Source organism: Ursus arctos, unplaced genomic scaffold (assembly GCF_023065955.2).
Source record: "Ursus arctos isolate Adak ecotype North America unplaced genomic scaffold, UrsArc2.0 scaffold_14, whole genome shotgun sequence".
Taxonomy (NCBI): Eukaryota; Metazoa; Chordata; class Mammalia; order Carnivora; family Ursidae; genus Ursus; species Ursus arctos.
The window spans coordinates 22010938-22029815 of NW_026622808.1; the positions used below are offsets into that span (position 1 = coordinate 22010938).

The 18878-nt window shown below is 40.5% G+C and overlaps 2 protein-coding genes across 2 annotated transcripts; both read left to right on the forward strand.

Annotated features, from left to right (window-relative positions):
- The first annotated feature begins 285 nt into the window (after positions 1–285).
- On the forward strand, positions 286–1293 carry LOC125283749 (olfactory receptor 7A17-like). Its single transcript, XM_048226620.1, has one exon. The coding sequence runs from the start codon at positions 286–288 to the stop codon at positions 1291–1293; it is 1008 nt and encodes a 335-aa protein (XP_048082577.1).
- Positions 1294–15541: 14248 nt separating this feature from the next.
- LOC123000596 (putative olfactory receptor 7A2) lies at positions 15542–16552 on the forward strand. Its single transcript, XM_044381078.2, has one exon. The coding sequence runs from the start codon at positions 15542–15544 to the stop codon at positions 16550–16552; it is 1011 nt and encodes a 336-aa protein (XP_044237013.2).
- The last annotated feature ends 2326 nt before the right edge of the window (positions 16553–18878 follow it).

Genomic DNA, 18878 nt, shown 5'->3' on the forward strand with positions numbered 1-18878 from the left:
AGAGAGAGAGAGAGAGAGAGAGAGAGAAAGAGAGAGTGCACAAGCAGGGGGAGGAGCAGAGGGGGAGGAAGAGATTATGAAGTAGACTCTGCCCCAAGCGTAGAGTCCAATGTGGGGCTTGAACTCACCTCCAGGAGATCATGACCTGAGCTGAAACCAAGAGTTGGTTGTTCAACTAACTGAGCCACCCAGGCACCCCAATCACAGCGTTTCTTTTAATTCTGGGCTCACTGCTTGTGACTTTCCTATGCTCTTGTCTCTGTTCCAGCTGTTTTCAGCAGTTACATGGAACAAAGAAATCAAACTCCTGTTTCAGAATTTATCCTCCGGGGACTTTTGGAGGAGGGAGAACTGCAGCCACTGCTCCTTTGGCTGTTCCTGTCCATGTACCTGGTCGCCTTCAGTGGGAACCTGCTCATCGTCCTAGCCATTGTCACGGACTCCCGCCTCCACATGCCCATGTACTTCTTCCTTGCCAACCTGTCCTTCTCTGACATCTGTTTCACCTCCACCACCGTCCCCAAGATGCTGTGGAACATCCAGACTCAGAGCAAAGTGATCACCTATGCAGGCTGCCTCAGCCAGATGTATTTTTTCATGCTTTTGGCAGGATTAGACAACTTTCTCTTGACAGTGATGGCCTATGACCGGTTTGTGGCCATCTGTCACCCCCTGCACTACACGGACATCATGAACCCCAAGTTCTGCTGCATCCTGCTTCTGGTGTGCTGGGTTTTGAGTGTTCTGGACTCTCTATTACATGACTTAATGGTTTTGCAATTGTCTTTTTGCACACAGATAGAAATCCCTCACTTTTTCTGTGAACTTAATCAGGTGATCCAACTTGCTTGTTCTGACACCTTCTCCAATATCCTGGCGATTTATCTTGCGAGTGGATTTCTGGAGGTTCTTCCACTCATTGGCATCCTTTTCTCTTATTCTAGAATTGTAACCTCCATTTTGAAAATTTCATCTTCTGGGGGCAAGTATAAAGCATTTTCCACGTGTGGGTCTCACCTCTTGGTTGTCTCCTTATTCTATGGTACAGGCTTTGGTGTGTATCTTAGTTCTGCTGCTTCACAAAACTCCAGGACAACTGCCATAGCTTCAGTGATTTACACAGTGGTCACCCCCATGCTGAACCCCTTCATCTATGGTCTAAGGAATAGAGACATAAAATTGGCCCTAAGAAAGCTCTTTGGCCGAGAGGCATTCTCTGCATATAAGGATCCTTTGTTTCAAGATGAAGACATGTGTAGTAGGGCTCAAAACCCTGGAAGACCTAGATCATGATTTTTGTATCAATTCACAGAAATACAATCTGCAGTTATCTTCCTAAAGTATTCAGTGTTTTTAACTTTTTCATACATAACAATCAACTATGTCTTTTTTTTTAGTTTGAAGTTTTTATTTAAATTCCAGTTAGTTAACAGATGGTGTAATATTAGGTTCAGGAATAGAATTCAGTGATTCATCACTTACATACGACACCAAGTGCTCTTCACAGCAAGAGCCCTCCTTAATCAGAATCACCCATTTAGCCCATCCACCCCCCAGCTCCTCATTCCCCATCATCCATTTAGCCCATCCATCCACCTACCTCCCCTCCAGCAACCCTGTTTGTTCTCCATTTTTAAGAGTCTGTTTTCTATGTGTATGGTGTGAGAGAGTGGTCAAGTTTTATTCTTTTGCATGTGGCTGTCCAGTTTTCCCAACACCATTTATTGAAAAGACTGTCTTTTTTCCACTGGATGTTTTTTCCTGCTTTATCAAAGATTAGTTGCCCAAAGAGCCGAGGGTCCATTTCTGGGTTCTCTATTCTGTTCCGTTGGTCTATGTGTCTGTTTTTGTGCCAGTACCATGCTGTCTTTGCCATCACAGCTTTGTAGTACAGCTCGAAATCTGGCATTGTGATGCCCCCAGCTTTGTTTTTCCTTTTCAACAGTTCCTTGGCCATTCGGGGCCTTTTCTGGTTCCATACAAATTTAAGAACTATTTGTTTCAGTTCCTTGAAAAATGTCATCGGTATTTTGATCCATGAGCATGGAAAATTTTTCCATCTTTTTGTGTCTTCTTCAATGTCTTTCAAGAGTGATTTATAGTTTATAGAATATAGGTCCTTTATGTCTCTGGTTAAGTTCATTCCAAGGTAACATATGGTTTTTGGTGCTATTGTAAATGGGATGGATTCCCTAATTTCTCTTTCTTTAGTGTCATTATTTGTGTATAGAAATGCAACTGATTTCTGAGCATTAATTATGTATCCCGCCACATTACCGAATTGCTCTATAACTTCTAATAGTTTGGGAGTGGCTTCTTTTGGGTTTTCCATATAGAGTATCATATAATCTGCGAAGAGAGACAGTTTGACTTCTTATTTGCCGATTTGGATACATTTTATTCCTTTTTGTTGTCTGACTGCTGTTGCAAGGACTTCTAGTCCTATGTTGAATAATAGTGGCGAGAGTGGGCATCCTTGTCGTGTTCCTGATCTTAAGGGAAAGGCTTCTAGCTTTTCCCCATTGAGAATGATATTTGCTGTAGGCTTTTCATAGATGGTTTTTATGAGATTGAGGAATGTACCCTCTATCCCTACACTCTGAAGTGCTTTGATCAGGAAAGGATGCTGTATTTTGTCAAATGCTTTTTCTGCATCTATTGAGAGAATCATATGATTTCTGAATTTTTCTTTCTGGATAAACTCTAAGACACTGATAGATTTGCGAATGTTGACCCACCTTTGCATCCCAGGGATGAATCCAACTTGGTCATGATGGATAATCCTTTTAATGTACTGTTGGATTCTATCAGCCAGGATCTTGAAAGACCTCAATGTGAGACAGGAATCCATCAAAATCCTAGAGGAGAACATAGGCAGCAACCTCTACGACATCAGCCAAAGCAACCTTTTTCATGATACATCTCCAAAGGCAAGAGAAACAAAAGACAAAATGAACTTGTGGGACTTCATCAAGATAAAAAGCTTCTGCACAGCCAAGGAAACAGTAAAAAAAAAAAATAAGAGGCAGCCCACGGAATGGGAGAAGATATTTCAAATGATGCTACAGATAAAAGACTGGTATCCAAGATCTACAAAGAACTTCTCAAACTCAGTACGTGAGAAACAAATAAACAAATCATAAAATGGGCAGAAGATATGAACAGACACTTTTCCAATGAGGACATACAAATGGCTAACAGACACATGAAAAAATGTTCAAAATCATTAGCCATCAGGGAAATTAAAATCAAAACCACGCTAAGATACCACCTTACGTAAGTTAGAATGGCAAAAATCAACAAGGTAAGAAACAACAATTGCTGGAGAGGATGTGGAGAAAGGGGATCCCTCCTATATTGTTGGTGGGAATGCAGGTTGGTGCAGCCACTCTGGAAAACAGTGTGGAGGTCCCTTAAAAAGTTAAAAATTAAGCTACCCTATGACCCAGCCATTGCACCATGGGTATCTACCCCAAAGATACAGACGTAGTGAAGAGAAGGGCCATATGCACCCCAATGTTCATAACAGCATTGTCCACAATAGCTAAATTGTGGAAGGAACAGAGATGCCCTTCAACAGATGACTGGATTAAGAAGCTGAGGTCCATATATACAATGGATAATTACTCAGCTATCAGAAAGAACGAATTCTCAACATTAGCTGCAACATGGACGGCACTGGAGGAGATAATGCTAAGTGAAATAAGTCAAGCAGAGAAAGACAAATATCATATGATTTCTCTCATCTATGGAACATAAGAACTAGGAAGATTGGTAGGGGAAGAAACGGATAAAGAAAGGGGGGTAATCAGAAGGGGCAATGAAGCATGAGAGACTATGGACTCTGAGAACCAAACTGAGGGCTTCAGAGGGGAGGGGGTGGGGGAATGGGATAGACTTGTAATGGGTAGTAAAGAGGGCACGTATTGCATGGTGCACTGGGTGTTATATGGAACTAATGAATCATTGAACTTTACATCAAAAACCAGTGATGTACTCTGTGGTGACTAACATAATAAAAAAACATTAAAATAAAAAAAAGAGTCTGTTTTCTAGTCTATTTCTTAAAAAATTTTAAAAATATTTATTTATTTATATCAGAAAGAGATAGAGATAGCATGAACTAGTATGGCAGAGGGAGAGGAAGAGAGAATCTCAAGCAAACTCTGGGCTGAGCACGGAGCCCAATGCAAGGCTCAATATCATTACCCTGAGATCACAACCTGAGCTGTAACCAAGAACTGGACACTTAACTGACTGTGCCATCCAGGAAGCTGCCTTTTTAAAAAAAATTTTTGATATTGTATAAATTTCCAGTGGTAGATAAGTAATACAGGAAGTTGGATACTTATAATGTTTGGAACAGCCAGAGGAATATGTGGGATGCTTCCTCCATCAGATGAAAGTAGCTATCCCTTAGAGTATCTGCTTTGGGAGAAAATCCATTTAACATAGCAGAGGTTACATAGCAATTTCTAGGGGTGTCTGTCAATCTACCGCAGAAAGAGATCAGATGTGCAACAGCAGAGGCAACTGGAACCCTGTGTGATGAAGTTTATGATAATCCACATTCATTATGAAATACCTAGTTTTCAATTGCACAGTTCAAAAAATAAATTAAGTGTGTAGGTAATAGAAATTACAACTCCTGATTTTTCAGGCACTGATGGCATCCTTCTCAGTGATTACTCCAGGGAAGCTTTATTACTTTTTTTTCTTCCCTTTTTTTTCATAATAATATGTTTATTATATTATGTTAGTCACCATACAGTACATCCCTGGTTTCTGATGCAACGTTCGAAGATTCATTAGTTGCGTATAACACCCAGTGCACCATGCAATACGTGCCCTCCTTACTACCCATCACTAACCTATCCCATTTCCCCGCCCCCCCCCGAAGCCCTCAGTTTGTTTTACAGAGTCCATATTACTTTTCTTTTAGTGTTTAGGTAGGCAGCAGCACTGCCTGGGGATTTTTCTCAGCATTTCTTTTCATAACAGTCCTTTCATGGTCACAAAAGCAATATGGACATTGTACCCGTTTCCTGCTAAGTCTTTGTAATGATGCATCTCACAAATTAGGCAGTAATAGAAGAATAAGTGTATGGACCTCACCTGTGCTTTATGAGACAGAGTAAGTTGAATGTCTCCTCATCAACCTGACCCCAGAAGACTCCACTTGGATTTGCAGGCCATAATGGTAACTTCCCATTACCAGGTTCACACTTTTCTGGGTAAAAGTCCACAGATCATTTGAACACTAGTGTTCAGATAACTGTTTTTAGGATTGCTCTCAAAAGGAAACACAAAGAAGGAAAGGAAAGCAAGAATGTAGGAAGAAAATAAAGGGAATAAAGCAGAGCACATGCAGCATTTGCAGGTTTCTATAGTATAGTTACTTTCATCTTGCCCAGTTTCTTTTTTTAAAGTTTTATTTATGAGAGAAAGAGAGAGAAATGGGGGGAGGGTCAGAGGTAGAGGGAGAAAGAATCTTAAGCAGGCTCCGTTCTGATCTCACAATCCTGAGATCATGATGGGAGCTGAAATCAAGAGTTGGCTGCTTAACCGACTGCCCCACCCAGGTGCCCCTTATCTTGCCCAATTTCAAGCAACCAATTTCAGTTCAGATCTCAGTCCTCACACATCATCATAAGCTGCCTAGCACCATCACCTCAGAGTCTTTGCGTTGGGTTTGGAGGAAAATGTAATGCATTTGCCACTTTTTTAGAGTCTTCACTCAAGAGTAGCTGGTTCCATCAATCTAAGATTTGGGGCTGTGAGATTATGAGCCTTCATTGTGGTGACTCAGGTCAGGCTTTTCTTCATGAGAATTACAAGGCTTTTAATTTTTTTTATTGTTTTGGTTACTGAGATTGAATGGGTCCTTAGTCAGCTGCCCACCATTTTTGTTTCATGGAGACACCATGAGGAATTTGCCATTTTGAGAAATCCCTGAGGCTCTCACAATTTAGATGAGAATGATGAACTCTTACATGAACTATGAACACCATATCTCAGATGGTTGTGGACTGCTGACATGGCCTCTGACAGTTCAGGATGGGTGACCTCAGGACAAATCGATTTCAATTTGAGCATGTCCATGGAAACCATGTCCTTACAGGGTTGTATGACTCTGTAGAGCTTGTCGAGGAAGACACTACAGGCTCACCAGGTTATTTCTCAAAGACCATACGTTAAATTTTATGTCCTCTGAACCCTTATTTTGGGTATACTTTGGGGTTGAGGTATTGAATCACACAAGATAAACCATTACAATGCCCTTGTCTCCTGAACTGTGGATTTCTTCTTCTGTATCATATGAGGCAATTTATGGCACTGAAATTCTCTTAGCATATGTCAACCTTTTTTCATCCTTTTTTTTTCATGGTAAGATATATATTCAATATATTATTTTATGTCTTCATTGGAAAAGTGTCTATTTATATCTTCTGCCCGTTTTATGATTTATTTGTTTCTTGTGTATTGAGTTTGAAAAGTTCTTTGTAGATCTTGGATACCAGTCTTTTATCTGCAGTGTCATTTACAAATATCTTTTCCCATTCCGTGGGCTGCCTCTTAGTTTTTTTGACTGTTTCCTTGGCTGTGCAGAAGCTTTTTATCTTGATGAAGCCCCACAAGTTCATTTTATCTTTTGTTTCTCTTCCCTTTGGAGATGTGTCATGAAAACATTTGCTGTGGCCGATGTCGTAGAGGTTGCTGCCTATGCTCTCCTATAGAATTTTGATGGATTCCGGTCTCACATCGAGGTCTTTCATCCGTTTGGAGTTTATCTTTGCGTATGGTGTGAGAGTGGTCAAGTTTCATTCTTTTGCATGTAGCTGTCCAATTTTCCCAGCACCATTTATTGAAGAGATTGTCTTTTTTCCACCAGATGTTTTGTTCCTGCTTTGTCAAAGATTAGTTGCCCAGAGAGCCGAGGGTCCATTTCTGGGCTCTCTATTCTGTCCCCTTGGTCAATGTGTCTGTTTTTGTGCCAGTACCATGCTGTCTTTGTGATCACAGCTTTGTACTACAATTGAAATCTGGCATTGTGATGCCCCCAGCTTTGTTTTTCCTTTTTAACAGTTCCTTGGAGATTCGGGGCCTTTTCTGGTTCCACACAACTCTAAGGGCTGTTTGTTCCAATTCTTTGAAAAATGTCATTGGTATTTTGATTGAGATAGCATTGAAAGTGTAGATTGCTCTGGGTAGCATGGACATTTTAACTATGTTAATTCTTCTGATCCATGAGCATGGAATATTTTTCTATCTTTTTGTGTCTTCTTCAATGTCTTTCAAGAGTGATTTGTAGTTTCTAAAGTATAGATCCGTTATGTCTCTGGTTAAGTTAATTTCAAGATAACGTATGATTTTTGGTGCTATTGTAAATGGGATGGATTCCCTAATTTCTCTTTCTTCAGTCTCATTGTTTGTGTATAGAAATGCAACTTATTTCTGAGCATTGATTTTGTATCCCGCCACGTTACTGAATTGCTCTATAACTTCTAGTAGTTTGGGGGTGGCTTCTTTTGGGTTTTCCATATAGAGTATCATGTCATCTGTGAAGAGAGACAGTTTGACTTCTTATTTGCCGATTTGGATACATTTTATCCCTTTTTGTTGTCTGATTGCTATTGCAAGGACTTCTAGTCCTATGTTGAATAATAGTGGCGAGAGTGGGCATCCTTGTCGTGTTCCTGATCTTAAGGGAAAGGCTTCCAGCTTTTCCCCATTGAGAATGATATTTGCTGTAGGCTTTTCTTAGATGGTTTTTATGAGATTGAGGAATGTACCCTCTATCCCTACACTCTGAAGTGCTTTGATCAGGAAAGAATGCTGTATTTTGTCAAATGCTTTTTCTGCATCTATTGAGGATCATATGATTCTTTACTTTTTTTGTTGATATAATCTATGACACTGATAGATTTGCGAATGTTGACCCACCTTTGCATCCCAGGGATGAATCCCACTTGGTCATGATGGATAATCCTTTTAATGTACTGTTGGATCCTATTAGCTAGGATCTTGTTGAGAATTTTGGCATCCATATTCATCAGGGATATCAGTCTGTAATTCTCCTTTTTGATGGGGTCTTTGCCTAGTTTGGGGATCAAGGTAATATGGGCCTCATAGAATGAGTTTGGTAGTTTTCCTTCTGTTTCTATTTTTTGAAACAGCTTCAGGAGAAAGGTATTATTTCTTCTTTGAATGTTTTGTAGAATTCCCCAGGAAATCCATTAGGCCCTGGCGTTTTGTTTTTTGGAAGGTTTTTAATCACTGCTTCAATCTCTTCATAATTAATTGGTCTGTTTAAAAAATCAATTTCTTCCTGTTTCAGTCTTGGTAGTTTATAGGTTTCCAGGAAGGCCTCCATCTCTTCCAGATTGATTAATTTATTGTGATAAAGCTGTTGATAAAAGTTTCTAATGATCCTTCCTATTTCATTGGTGTTGGTTGTGACCTCTCCCTTTTCATTCGTAATTTTATTAATTTAGGTCCTTTCTCTATTCTTTTGGATAAGTCTGGCCAGTGGCTTTTTTATTTTATTTATTCTTTCAATGAACCAGCTTCTAGTTCTGTTGATGTGTTCTCCTGTGATCCTGGCTTCTAATTCATTGATCTCTGCTCTAATCTTCATCAACTGGTTTCTCGTGTGTGGATTAGGCCTGTTCTTCTGTTGCTGTTCCAGCTTCTTGAGGTGAGAATATAAAAGCTGTATTTTAGATTTTTCTATTCTTTTGAGTGAGGCTTGGATGGCTATGTATTTTCCCCTTAGGACTGCCTTTGCAGTGCCCCATAGTCTTTGGACCATTGTGTTTTCATTCTCATTGGTCTCCATAAATTGTTTAAATTGATTTTTGATTTCCTGGTTTATTGAATCATTCTTGAGCAGGATGGTTCTTAGTTTCCAAGTGTTTGAGTTTCATCCAAATTTTTCCTTGTGATTGAGTTCCAGTTTTAAAGCATTGTGGTCTGAGAATACGCAGGGAATAATTTCAGTCTTTTGGTATCAGTTGAGACCTGTTTTGTGACCCAGAACATGATCTATTCTAGAGAATGTTCCATGTGCAGAATAGAATGAGTATTCTCTTGTTCTGGGGTGTTGTGTTCTATAAATATCTATGAGGTCCACCTGGTCTAGTATGGCATTCAAAGCTCTTTGTTTCTTTGTTTATTTTCTGCTTAGGTGATCTATCTATTGCTGATAGTGGAGTGTTGAGGTCCCCTGCTATTAATGTATTTTTATCTGTATGTCTCTTTATTCTGGTTAAGAGTTGGCTTGTGTATCTTGCTGCTCCCCTGTTGGGGGCATATATATTTATAATTGTCACATCCACTTGATGGTTACATCCTTTAAGAATAATATAGTGCTCTTCTGTATCTCTAACTATAGTCTCTAGTTTAAAATCCAATATGTCTGATATGAGAATTGCTACCCTAGCTCTCGTTTGAGGTCCATTGGCATGAAAGATGGTATTCCATCCCTTTACTTTCAGTCTGAATGTATCTTTAGGTTCAAAATGAGTCTCTTGTAGACAGCAAATGGATGGGTCATGTCTTTTTATCCAATCTGCAACCCTGTGGCATTTCATGGGAGCATTTAGGCCATTCACATTGAGACTGATTATTGAGAGATATGATTTTAATGATGTCATGTTACCTATAAAGTCTTTGTTTCTATAGATTGTAACTTTCTGTTCTGTGTCACTCTTGGGTCTTTTTAGTTTTATAGAACCCCCCCCTTAATATCTCCTGTAAGGCTGGTTTCGTGGTTACCAAATTGGTCAGTGACTGGTGGTTCTGGAAGGTCTTTATTTCTCCATCAATTCTGAATGACAGCCTTGCTGGATAAAGGATCCTTGGCTGCATGTTTTTCTCTGAAAGAGTTTTAAATATGCTCCCCCAACCCTTTCTCTCATTCCAGGTCTGTGTAGACAGGTCTGATGTAATTCTGATGCCTTTGCCTTGGTACGTGAGAAATTTCTTTGCCCTGGCCGCTTTCAATACTGTATCCTTGGTCTAATAATTGCGAAATGCACTATGATGTGACGTGGCATAGGTTTGTGGTTGTGTTTTAAAAATTGAGTTGTTTTGGGTTTTTGCTGTTGAATTTTCATACATTTTTTAGATATTAATCTATTATCATGTATGTGGTTTGCCAATCTTTTCTCTACTCATGGATTGCCTTTCACTTGAGTAATTTTGCCCTTCAATGCACAAATATTTTTAATTTCACTGAAGTAATTTATTTCTCTAGTTGCCTGTGTCTTTGGCATTATATCCAGGAAATCTTGGTCAAATCTAGTGTCAAGGAAATGTACCTCTGTGTTTTCCTCTAAGCGCTTACAGTTTTATTTTATTTATTTATTCATTTATTTACTAATTTATTTATTTTAAATCCTTTGAGACTTTATTGAGCTGCTACAATACCTCATTAGTTTTCAATGTAGTTTCCATGATTCATTGTTTGCATATAATACCCAGTGTTCCATGTAATACGTGCCCTCCTTAATACCCATCCCTGGGCTAGCCTGTCTCCCCACAACCTTCCACTCTAAAACCCTCAGTTTGTCTTCAGATCGTATAAATCTTTCGCCTTTTACAGTTTTATTTCTTGTGGTTAGATCTGTGATCCATTTGGAATCATGTTTGGAGATGGTGGATGGAAGGGTTGCCTTCATTTTTTTTGCAGATGGATATACTGGTTTCCTGTCACCATTTCTTTTTTTTAATAATAATTTTTATTATATTATGTTAGTCACCATACAGTACATCCTTGGTTTTTGATGAAAAGTTCGGTGATTCATTACTTGCATATAACACCCAGTGCACCATGCAATACGTGCTCTCCTTACTACCCATCACCAGCCTATCCCACTCATCAACCCCCTCGCCTCTGAAGCCCTCAGTTTGTTTCTCAGAGTCTATAATCTCTCATTCTTCATTCCCCCTTCTGATTACCCCCCCTTTCTTTATCCCTGTCACCATTTCTTGGAAAGACTGTCCATTTACCTTTGAACTGTGCTGGCACTATTGTCAAATATCATTCAATTTATAAACTGAGTTTATTTCTGGGCTTCCTCCTATTCCAATGATTTATATTTCTGCTTATGTTGTTGTTGAAAATGGATCATTTAACAACGATAATGCGGTAACTCTGAAAATCATCTTTCTCCCCTCCTAGGAATTTCTTTACTGAATATAATTTACATATAGTTTTTTTTTAGCTGTAGGTGTACAATGTAATGATTCACCAATTCTATACGTTGTATAGTGCTCATTGAGGTAAGTGTACTCCTAATCACCTTTATCTATTTTACCCATCACTCATTCAACTGTGAGCTCCTCAAGAGAAAGAACCATGTTTTATACTTCTCTTCATTCCTGGATGTTGCTTAGTGCCTACTGTATCATAACTGCTGTGTAAGTGTTTGTAAGATACCCAAAGAAGCAAATGGTTGGGTGACATTAAACCATGAAGGAAAAAGGAGAAGCAAGAGAACAGGAGAAGCATTGTGGTGGCTGGGGGATCCATGATCATGAGCCACCAGAAGAGGGCCCAGATGGGAGAAAGAAAATGTTGAAGGCACAAAGAATGTCTCCTTCAAATCAGAATTACGGGGTACTCTGCCTTATTAGTGAGACCCTCTATAGAGAGGGGACCTCCTTGTGGGATCAAAGAGTTTAATGAGGTGAGAGACAATCCTGGAATGCCCAGGCTGTGTCCCAGTGCCAACACTGGCACTAGTTTGCATTCTGTGTTTCTCTCCTAGCTCCAGAGCACCAAGTCTCTCAAGGGGAAGTGAGACAAAGGAATATTTCCTTAATGAGACTCATGGGAATTCACCCCTCCAGCCAGAGAATTGAAAATGTCTCTTCTGCACCCACTGACTTCATCTCTTTTAATCTCAGGTGATAGGAACTCATAACTGTGTCTTCCAGAGCCTTCATGAATGGCGCCATGTCTTTTCCTTTCCTGGGGGCATAACTTCCAACCTCATCAATCATTCATGGGAGAAACTGGGTCAGTGATCTCACACTGTTCTGTGATAACATCTGGGTGAGCCTCATGTTTTTTGATGGGAGGGACCCTTTCAATCTGTAGTTATGCTTTGGGCATCAACAGTGACAATAACTAAAGGAGGGTTTAATGATGCTAGATGTTGCCTATTAAGACTTTAATTCTAGAGGGAAACTCTGGATATACTAAACCATCTGACTCCTCCAGTGTAGTGCTTAATGACAGGGATATCATTCCGCAATAGTCTTTCCTCTTTTTTCATTGCTTTTTCTTTCATTGTTGAGAGTGTCTGTTTATTGTTATTTCACTATATGTATTGCAGTCATTCAAGAAACATTTTTTTTCAGCAATTAATGTATGGTAGACACTACTGTTTACTCTGGGAATAAATAAATGACTAAGACATTGTCTCTTCTCTCAAGGTACTCACTGTGTAAATGTCAGGAGAGATGTAAAAATAAGTAAATGTGATATCATGAGGTTGCATTGAAATTTGTGGAAGTTTGCAAAAAAGTTGACTCTTTAATTCATTTTTAACTGTTTTCAAAAAGTTGAGTCTTTCATGGAAATTCGTGAAGACTTCACAGACAAGCTTATAATGGAACCGAGCCTGAAAGGAGGTGTTGCCGTTCTTCCAGGGGGACAATGGGTGTGATCAGTCCAGGAAGAAACAGCAGAGGAGGAAATTTAGAGATTAATTAAACTAGAGGTTGTGCTTCAGAGATTAGAAACACTTCTTACTGATGTGACCAACCATCAGTAGCAGGGTATGCAAAATGGGTGGATAGGAGACGGGTCTGGTAGGAAATAGTATGTTAAGAATGAATCAAGCATTTTGGTTACAGGATTGAAATTTAATTCTGAAATTAGTGAAGTATAAGTGCATGTTTTAAAGGTCTGGGGATAGCTGTGCACAGGTCTGCTCTATGGAAAAGTGATCCAGGTTAATGTGAGGAACAAACTATTGTTGTGTTCAGAGTGTGAGAGTGACAGTGAGGAATAGTAATAGTGCCATGAGCCTGAGATGGGAGGCAAGTGATGGTACTCTGAGGGGGTAGACATCATGGATACCAAAACTCACTTGAATAATATTTGATTTTGTGTATGTATGTGTGTGTGTATATATATCTATATATCTATATCTATATCATATTGTCATTATCCATTCAGTGTAGATGGACATTTGGGCTCTAGTTTGGCCATTGTTGCCATGTGTCATGATGTGAATAGAGCTAGAGTGTATTATGCTAAGTGAAATAAGTCAGTCAGAGAACGAAAAATAGTGTATGATATCCTCATGTGCGGAATTTAAGAAAGAAAATCATTGAACAATGGGAAGGGAGAACAGAAAAAAAAAGGAGAGAACAAATGAGCCATAAAAGAGTCTTAACGATGGAGGACAAACTGAGGGTTAATGACACTGAGATACCACCGTACGCCAGTTAGAATGGTAAAAATAGACAAGGCAAGAAACAACAATTGTTGGAGAGGATGTGGAGAAAGGGGATCCCTCCTACATTGTTGGTGGGAATGCAAGTTGTTACAGCCACTCTGGAAAACAGTGTGGAGGTCCCTCAAAAAGTTAAAAATTGAGCTACCTTATGATCCAGCCATTGCACTACTGGGTATTTACCCCAAAGATACAGACGTAGTGAAGAGAAGGGCCATATGCACCCCAATGTTCATAGCAGCATTGTCCACAATAGCTAAATTGTGGAAGGAACCGAGATGCCCTTCAACAGATGACTGGATTAAGAAGCTGTGGTCCATATATACAATGGAATATTACTCAGCTATCAGAAAGAACGAGTTCTCAACATTTGCTGCAACATGGATGGCACTGGAGGAGATAATGCTAAGTGAAATAAGTCAAGCAGAGAAAGACAAATATCATATGATTTCTCTCATCTATGGAACATAAGAAATAGGATGATTGGTAGGGGAAGAAAGGGATAAAGAAAGGGGGGGTAATCAGAAGGGGGAATGAAACATGAGAGACTATGGACTATGAGAAACAAACTGAGGACTTCAGAGGGGAGGGGGGTGGGGGAATGGGATGGACTGGTGATGGGTAGTAAGGAGGGCACATATTGCATGGTGCACTGGGTGTTATACACAACTAATGAATCATCGAGCCTTACATCGGAAACCGGGGATGTACTGTATGGTGACTAACATAATATAATAAAAAATCTTAAAAAAAAAGAAGGGGAAATGAAACATGAGAGACTATGGACTATGAGAAACAAACTGAGGGCCTCAGAGGGGAGGCGGTTGGGGGAATGGAATAGACTGGTGATGGGTATTAAGGAGGGCACATATTGCATGGTGCACTGGGTGTTATACGCAACTAATGAATCATCGAACTTTATACTGAAACCGGGGATGTACTATATGGTGACTAACATAATATAATAAAAAATCATTTAAAAAAAAAACCCTGAGGGTTAATGGATGAAGGTGTGGGGGTGTGCTAGATCGGTGATGGGGAGTAAGGAGGGCACTTGTTGGGATCAACACTGGATGCCTTATGTAAGTGATGAATCACTGAAATCTACTCCAGAAACCAATATTGCACTGTATGTTAACTGACAATTTAAATTAAAAAAAATTTCAGATGATTATTTTCATTCATTAGTAAGTGTTTGCTGGAAACTGTGTCAGTCATCTTCTTTTCATCATTTGTATGTGATAATACGATAAACAATATCAGACCTATTATAGCCATTATTTTATTGAAATCTCAAAAACTCTGAATTTGGTATCACTCTTATTGTAGGGTTGGAAACTCTCCCTTGAAACGCCATTTGCTCATTAATTAATATTTTATTGCTCCCTCTGACACACACATATCTCAGACACACTCTTGTTAAGGTCAAACACACATCACTACTTACAGTGCTTTCAAAAATGTTTGCCACAAGATAATTGGTTAAAATATTTATTAAGTGAACCAAAAATGTCTCAGGAAATTTACAGAGGACAACATTATTTTAGGTAATTGTTTTATTCAGGACTGGGTGTGCAATTATTTTCAGAATTATGGAAAACATGGAGCTTTTGAGATCCCTGAAATTTTTAGCTCATTCTTCTAGTTTGGTAGGTAATGTGTAAGAATTAATGAATTACACATGTTGAAAAAAACAAATTTTGCTACACAAATTGCAGCATTTCTTTTTATCTATCACCTATCTATCTATCTATCTATCTATCATCTATCATTTATTTATCTCTCCATTTACTTATTTACTTGAGAGAGAACAAGTGAGAAAGCACAAGCAGGGGCGGGGCAGACTGGAAGTCAGAGAATCTGAAGTAGACTCTGGCCCCAGCATAGAGTCCAATGCGGGGCTTAAACCCACCACCAGGAGATCATGAACTGATCTGAAGCCAAGAGTTGGTTGTTTAACCGACCGATCCATCCAAGCACCCTAATCACAGCATTTCTTTCAACTTTGGGCTCACTGCTTGTAATTTTCCTATGCTCTTGTCTCTGTTCCAGCTGTTTTCAGCAGTTACATGGAACAAAGAAATCAAACTCCTGTTTCAGAATTTATCCTGCTGGGACTTTCGGAGGAGGGAGAACTGCAGCCACTGCTCCTTTGGCTGTTCCTGTCCATGTACCTGGTTGCCTTCAGTGGGAACCTGCTCATCATCCTAGCCATTGTCACGGACTCCTGCCTCCACATGCCCATGTACTTCTTCCTTGCCAACCTGTCCTTCTCTGACATCTGTTTCACCTCCACCACCGTCCCCAAGATACTGTGGAACATCCAGACTCAGAGCAAAGTGATCACCTATGCAGGCTGCCTCAGCCAGATGTATTTTTTCATGCTTTTGGCAGGATTAGACAACTTTCTCTTGACAGTGATGGCCTATGACCGGTTTGTGGCCATCTGTCACCCCCTGCACTACACGGTCATCATGAACCCCAAGTTCTGCTGCATCCTGCTTCTGGTGTGCTGGGTTTTGAGTGTTCTGGACTCTCTATTACATGACTTAATGGTTTTGCAATTGTCTTTTTGCACACAGATAGAAATCCCTCACTTTTTCTGTGAACTTAATCAGGTGATCCAACTTGCTTGTTCTGACACCTTCTCCAATATCCTGGCGATTTATCTTGCGAGTGGATTTCTGGAGGTTCTTCCACTCATTGGCATCCTTTTCTCTTATTCTAGAATTGTAACCTCCATTTTGAAAATTTCATCTTCTGGGGGCAAGTATAAAGCATTTTCCACGTGTGGGTCTCACCTCTTGGTTGTCTCCTTATTCTATGGTACAGGCTTTGGTGTGTATCTTAGTTCTGCTGCTTCACAAAACTCCAGGAAAACTGCCATAGCTTCTGTGATGTACACGGTGGTCACCCCCATGCTGAACCCCTTCATCTATGGTCTAAGGAACAGAGACATAAAGCTGGCCCTAAGAAACCTTTTAGCTGAGAGGCATTCTCTGTATATAAGGATCCTTTGTTCCAAGATGAAGACCTGTGTGTGTAATAGGGCTCAAAACCCACAACAACGTAGGTCATGATTTTCGTATCAGTTCACATAAATACAATCTGCATTTATCTTTGTAAAATATTCAGTCTCTTTAATTTTTTCTTACATAATATCAACTGTTTCTTTTTTTACAGTTTTTTTTGAATAGTAAGTTTTTATTTAAATTCCAGTTAGTGAATAGATAAGTTAATATTAGGTTCAGGAATAGAATTTGGTAATTCATCACTGACTTAGAACACCCAGTGCGCATCACAAGTGCCCTCCTCGCACGGAATCAGCCTGAGACGCAGGAAGATACATCTGGATCTCTACAAATGAACATCTCCAGTGCTGAGTATTGAGGTACGAAGTGGGGAGCCATGAAACCGCACACAGATATCGGAAGATAAACGGAAGGCGGAGGGAGCCACCACGTTCGGGCGCTGGGAAGCGGTAGCCACCTGCACGGGGCACCGGGCAGACTCGTGGACCGGCCCCGCGAGAGAGCTGACTGAGACCGTGAGCCGGGGAGCACACGCCACCAGACTGAAATGGAGCTCCAGTGTGCTCACTGGAACCAGACTGAAACGGAGCTCCAGTGTGTTCACTGGATCCAGACTGAGACTGGGAGCCGGGGAGCACGCGCCACAAGCCTTCTCACGGAGCTCCAGTGTGCTCACTGGAACTGGATGGAGACCAGGAGCTGCGGGAGCGTGTGCGGGTGGCTGGCGGCTGGCGGTGCTAGAAACACAAAGGACAGAGACACGCCGGCCCTGGAAGTGAGGGCTGGGACGCCAGGTGTGGGGCACACATCCCGGGATGCTACAGGGTTGAGCAGTACCAACAGTAACAGAGTTAAAGTGGCCAGAACATCAATGGAGAATGGTCCACGATCCCTCTGTTCTGAGACAGAGGCTGAGATTCAGCCAGTGCTGCTCTGACTCTCAGAAGAGGCCCAGCAAACCGCCAGGGAAAGCTTCCAGAAAACAAAAGCCTGAAAAGACCAGCTCACAGTGTGCCCATCCCCATCCCCCCTTGCAGGGGACAAGGAGACTCTACCCAAACATGGTTGCCTGAGTATCGGCGTGGCAGGTCCCTCCCCCAGAAGGCAGGCTGAAAAATAAGAAACCCACATCCCTAAGATCCCTATAAAACAAGGACACATGGCCTGGGTCCTGGTCATTAATTTGGGCTCTGGACAACCCCACAACCTCTCCTCATCAGAATGATGAGAAGGAGAAATCCCCCCCAGCAAAGAAAAGACAATGAGTCTGTGGCCTCTGCCACAGAACTAATGGATATGGATATAACCAAATTATCAGAGATGGAATTCAGAGTAACAATGGTCAAGATGATGTGTAGACTTGAAAAAAGTATTAACGAAAATGTTAATGAGAATATAGAATCCCTAAGGGCAGAAATGAGAGCAAATCTGGCAAATTAAAAATTCTATGAGCCAAATGCAGTCAAAGCTAGAGGCTCTGACAGCCAGGGTGAATGAGGCAGAAGTTTGTATCAGCAAATTGGAAGATTGGTTAGTAGAAGAGAAAACTAAAATAGAATCTGGACTGAAAAAAAATCCATGCTCATGAATGTAGGTCACGGGAGATTACTGACTCAATGAAACGTTCCAATGTCAGAATCATCAGCATCCCTGAGGGGGTGGAGAAAAACAGAGGTCTAGAAGAGATATTTGAACAAATTGTAGCTGAAAACTTCCCTAATCTAGTGAGGGAAACAAACATCTGTGTCCAAGAGGCAGAGAGGACACCACCCAAGCTCAACCATGACAAACCTACACCACGTCACGTCATAGTGCAATTCACATATATTAGATCCAAGGATACAGTATTGAAAGCAGCAAAGGCAAAGAAATTTCTCACGTACCAAGGCAAAGGTATCAGAATTATGTCAGACCTGTCTACACAGACCTGGAATGAGAGAAAGGGTTGGGGGGACATTTTTGAAGCTCTTTCAGAGAAAAACATGCAGCCAAGGATCCTTTATCCAGCAAGGCTTCATTCAGAATTGATGGAGAAATAAAGACCTTCCAGAATCACCAGTCATTGACCAATTTGGTAACCACGAAACCAGCCCTACAGGAGATATTAAGGGGGGTTCTATAAATGTAAAAAGGCCCCAAGAGTGATACAGAACAGAAAGTCACAACCGATACAAACAAAGACTTTACTGGCAACATGGCATCATTAAAATCATATCTCTCAATATTCAGTCTCAATGTAAATGGCCAAAAAGCTCCCATAAAGTGCCACAGGATTGCAGATTGGATAAAAAGACATGACCCATCCAGCTGTCTACAAGTGACTCATTTTGAACCTAAAGATACATTCAGACTGAAAGTAAAGGGATGGAATACC

What these genes read in the sequence shown, in the direction of transcription:
- LOC125283749 (XM_048226620.1), top strand. Translation starts at nt 286, where the DNA reads ATGGAACAAAGAAATCAAACTCCTGTTTCAGAATTTATCCTCCGGGGA.
- LOC123000596 (XM_044381078.2), top strand. Translation starts at nt 15,542, where the DNA reads ATGGAACAAAGAAATCAAACTCCTGTTTCAGAATTTATCCTGCTGGGA.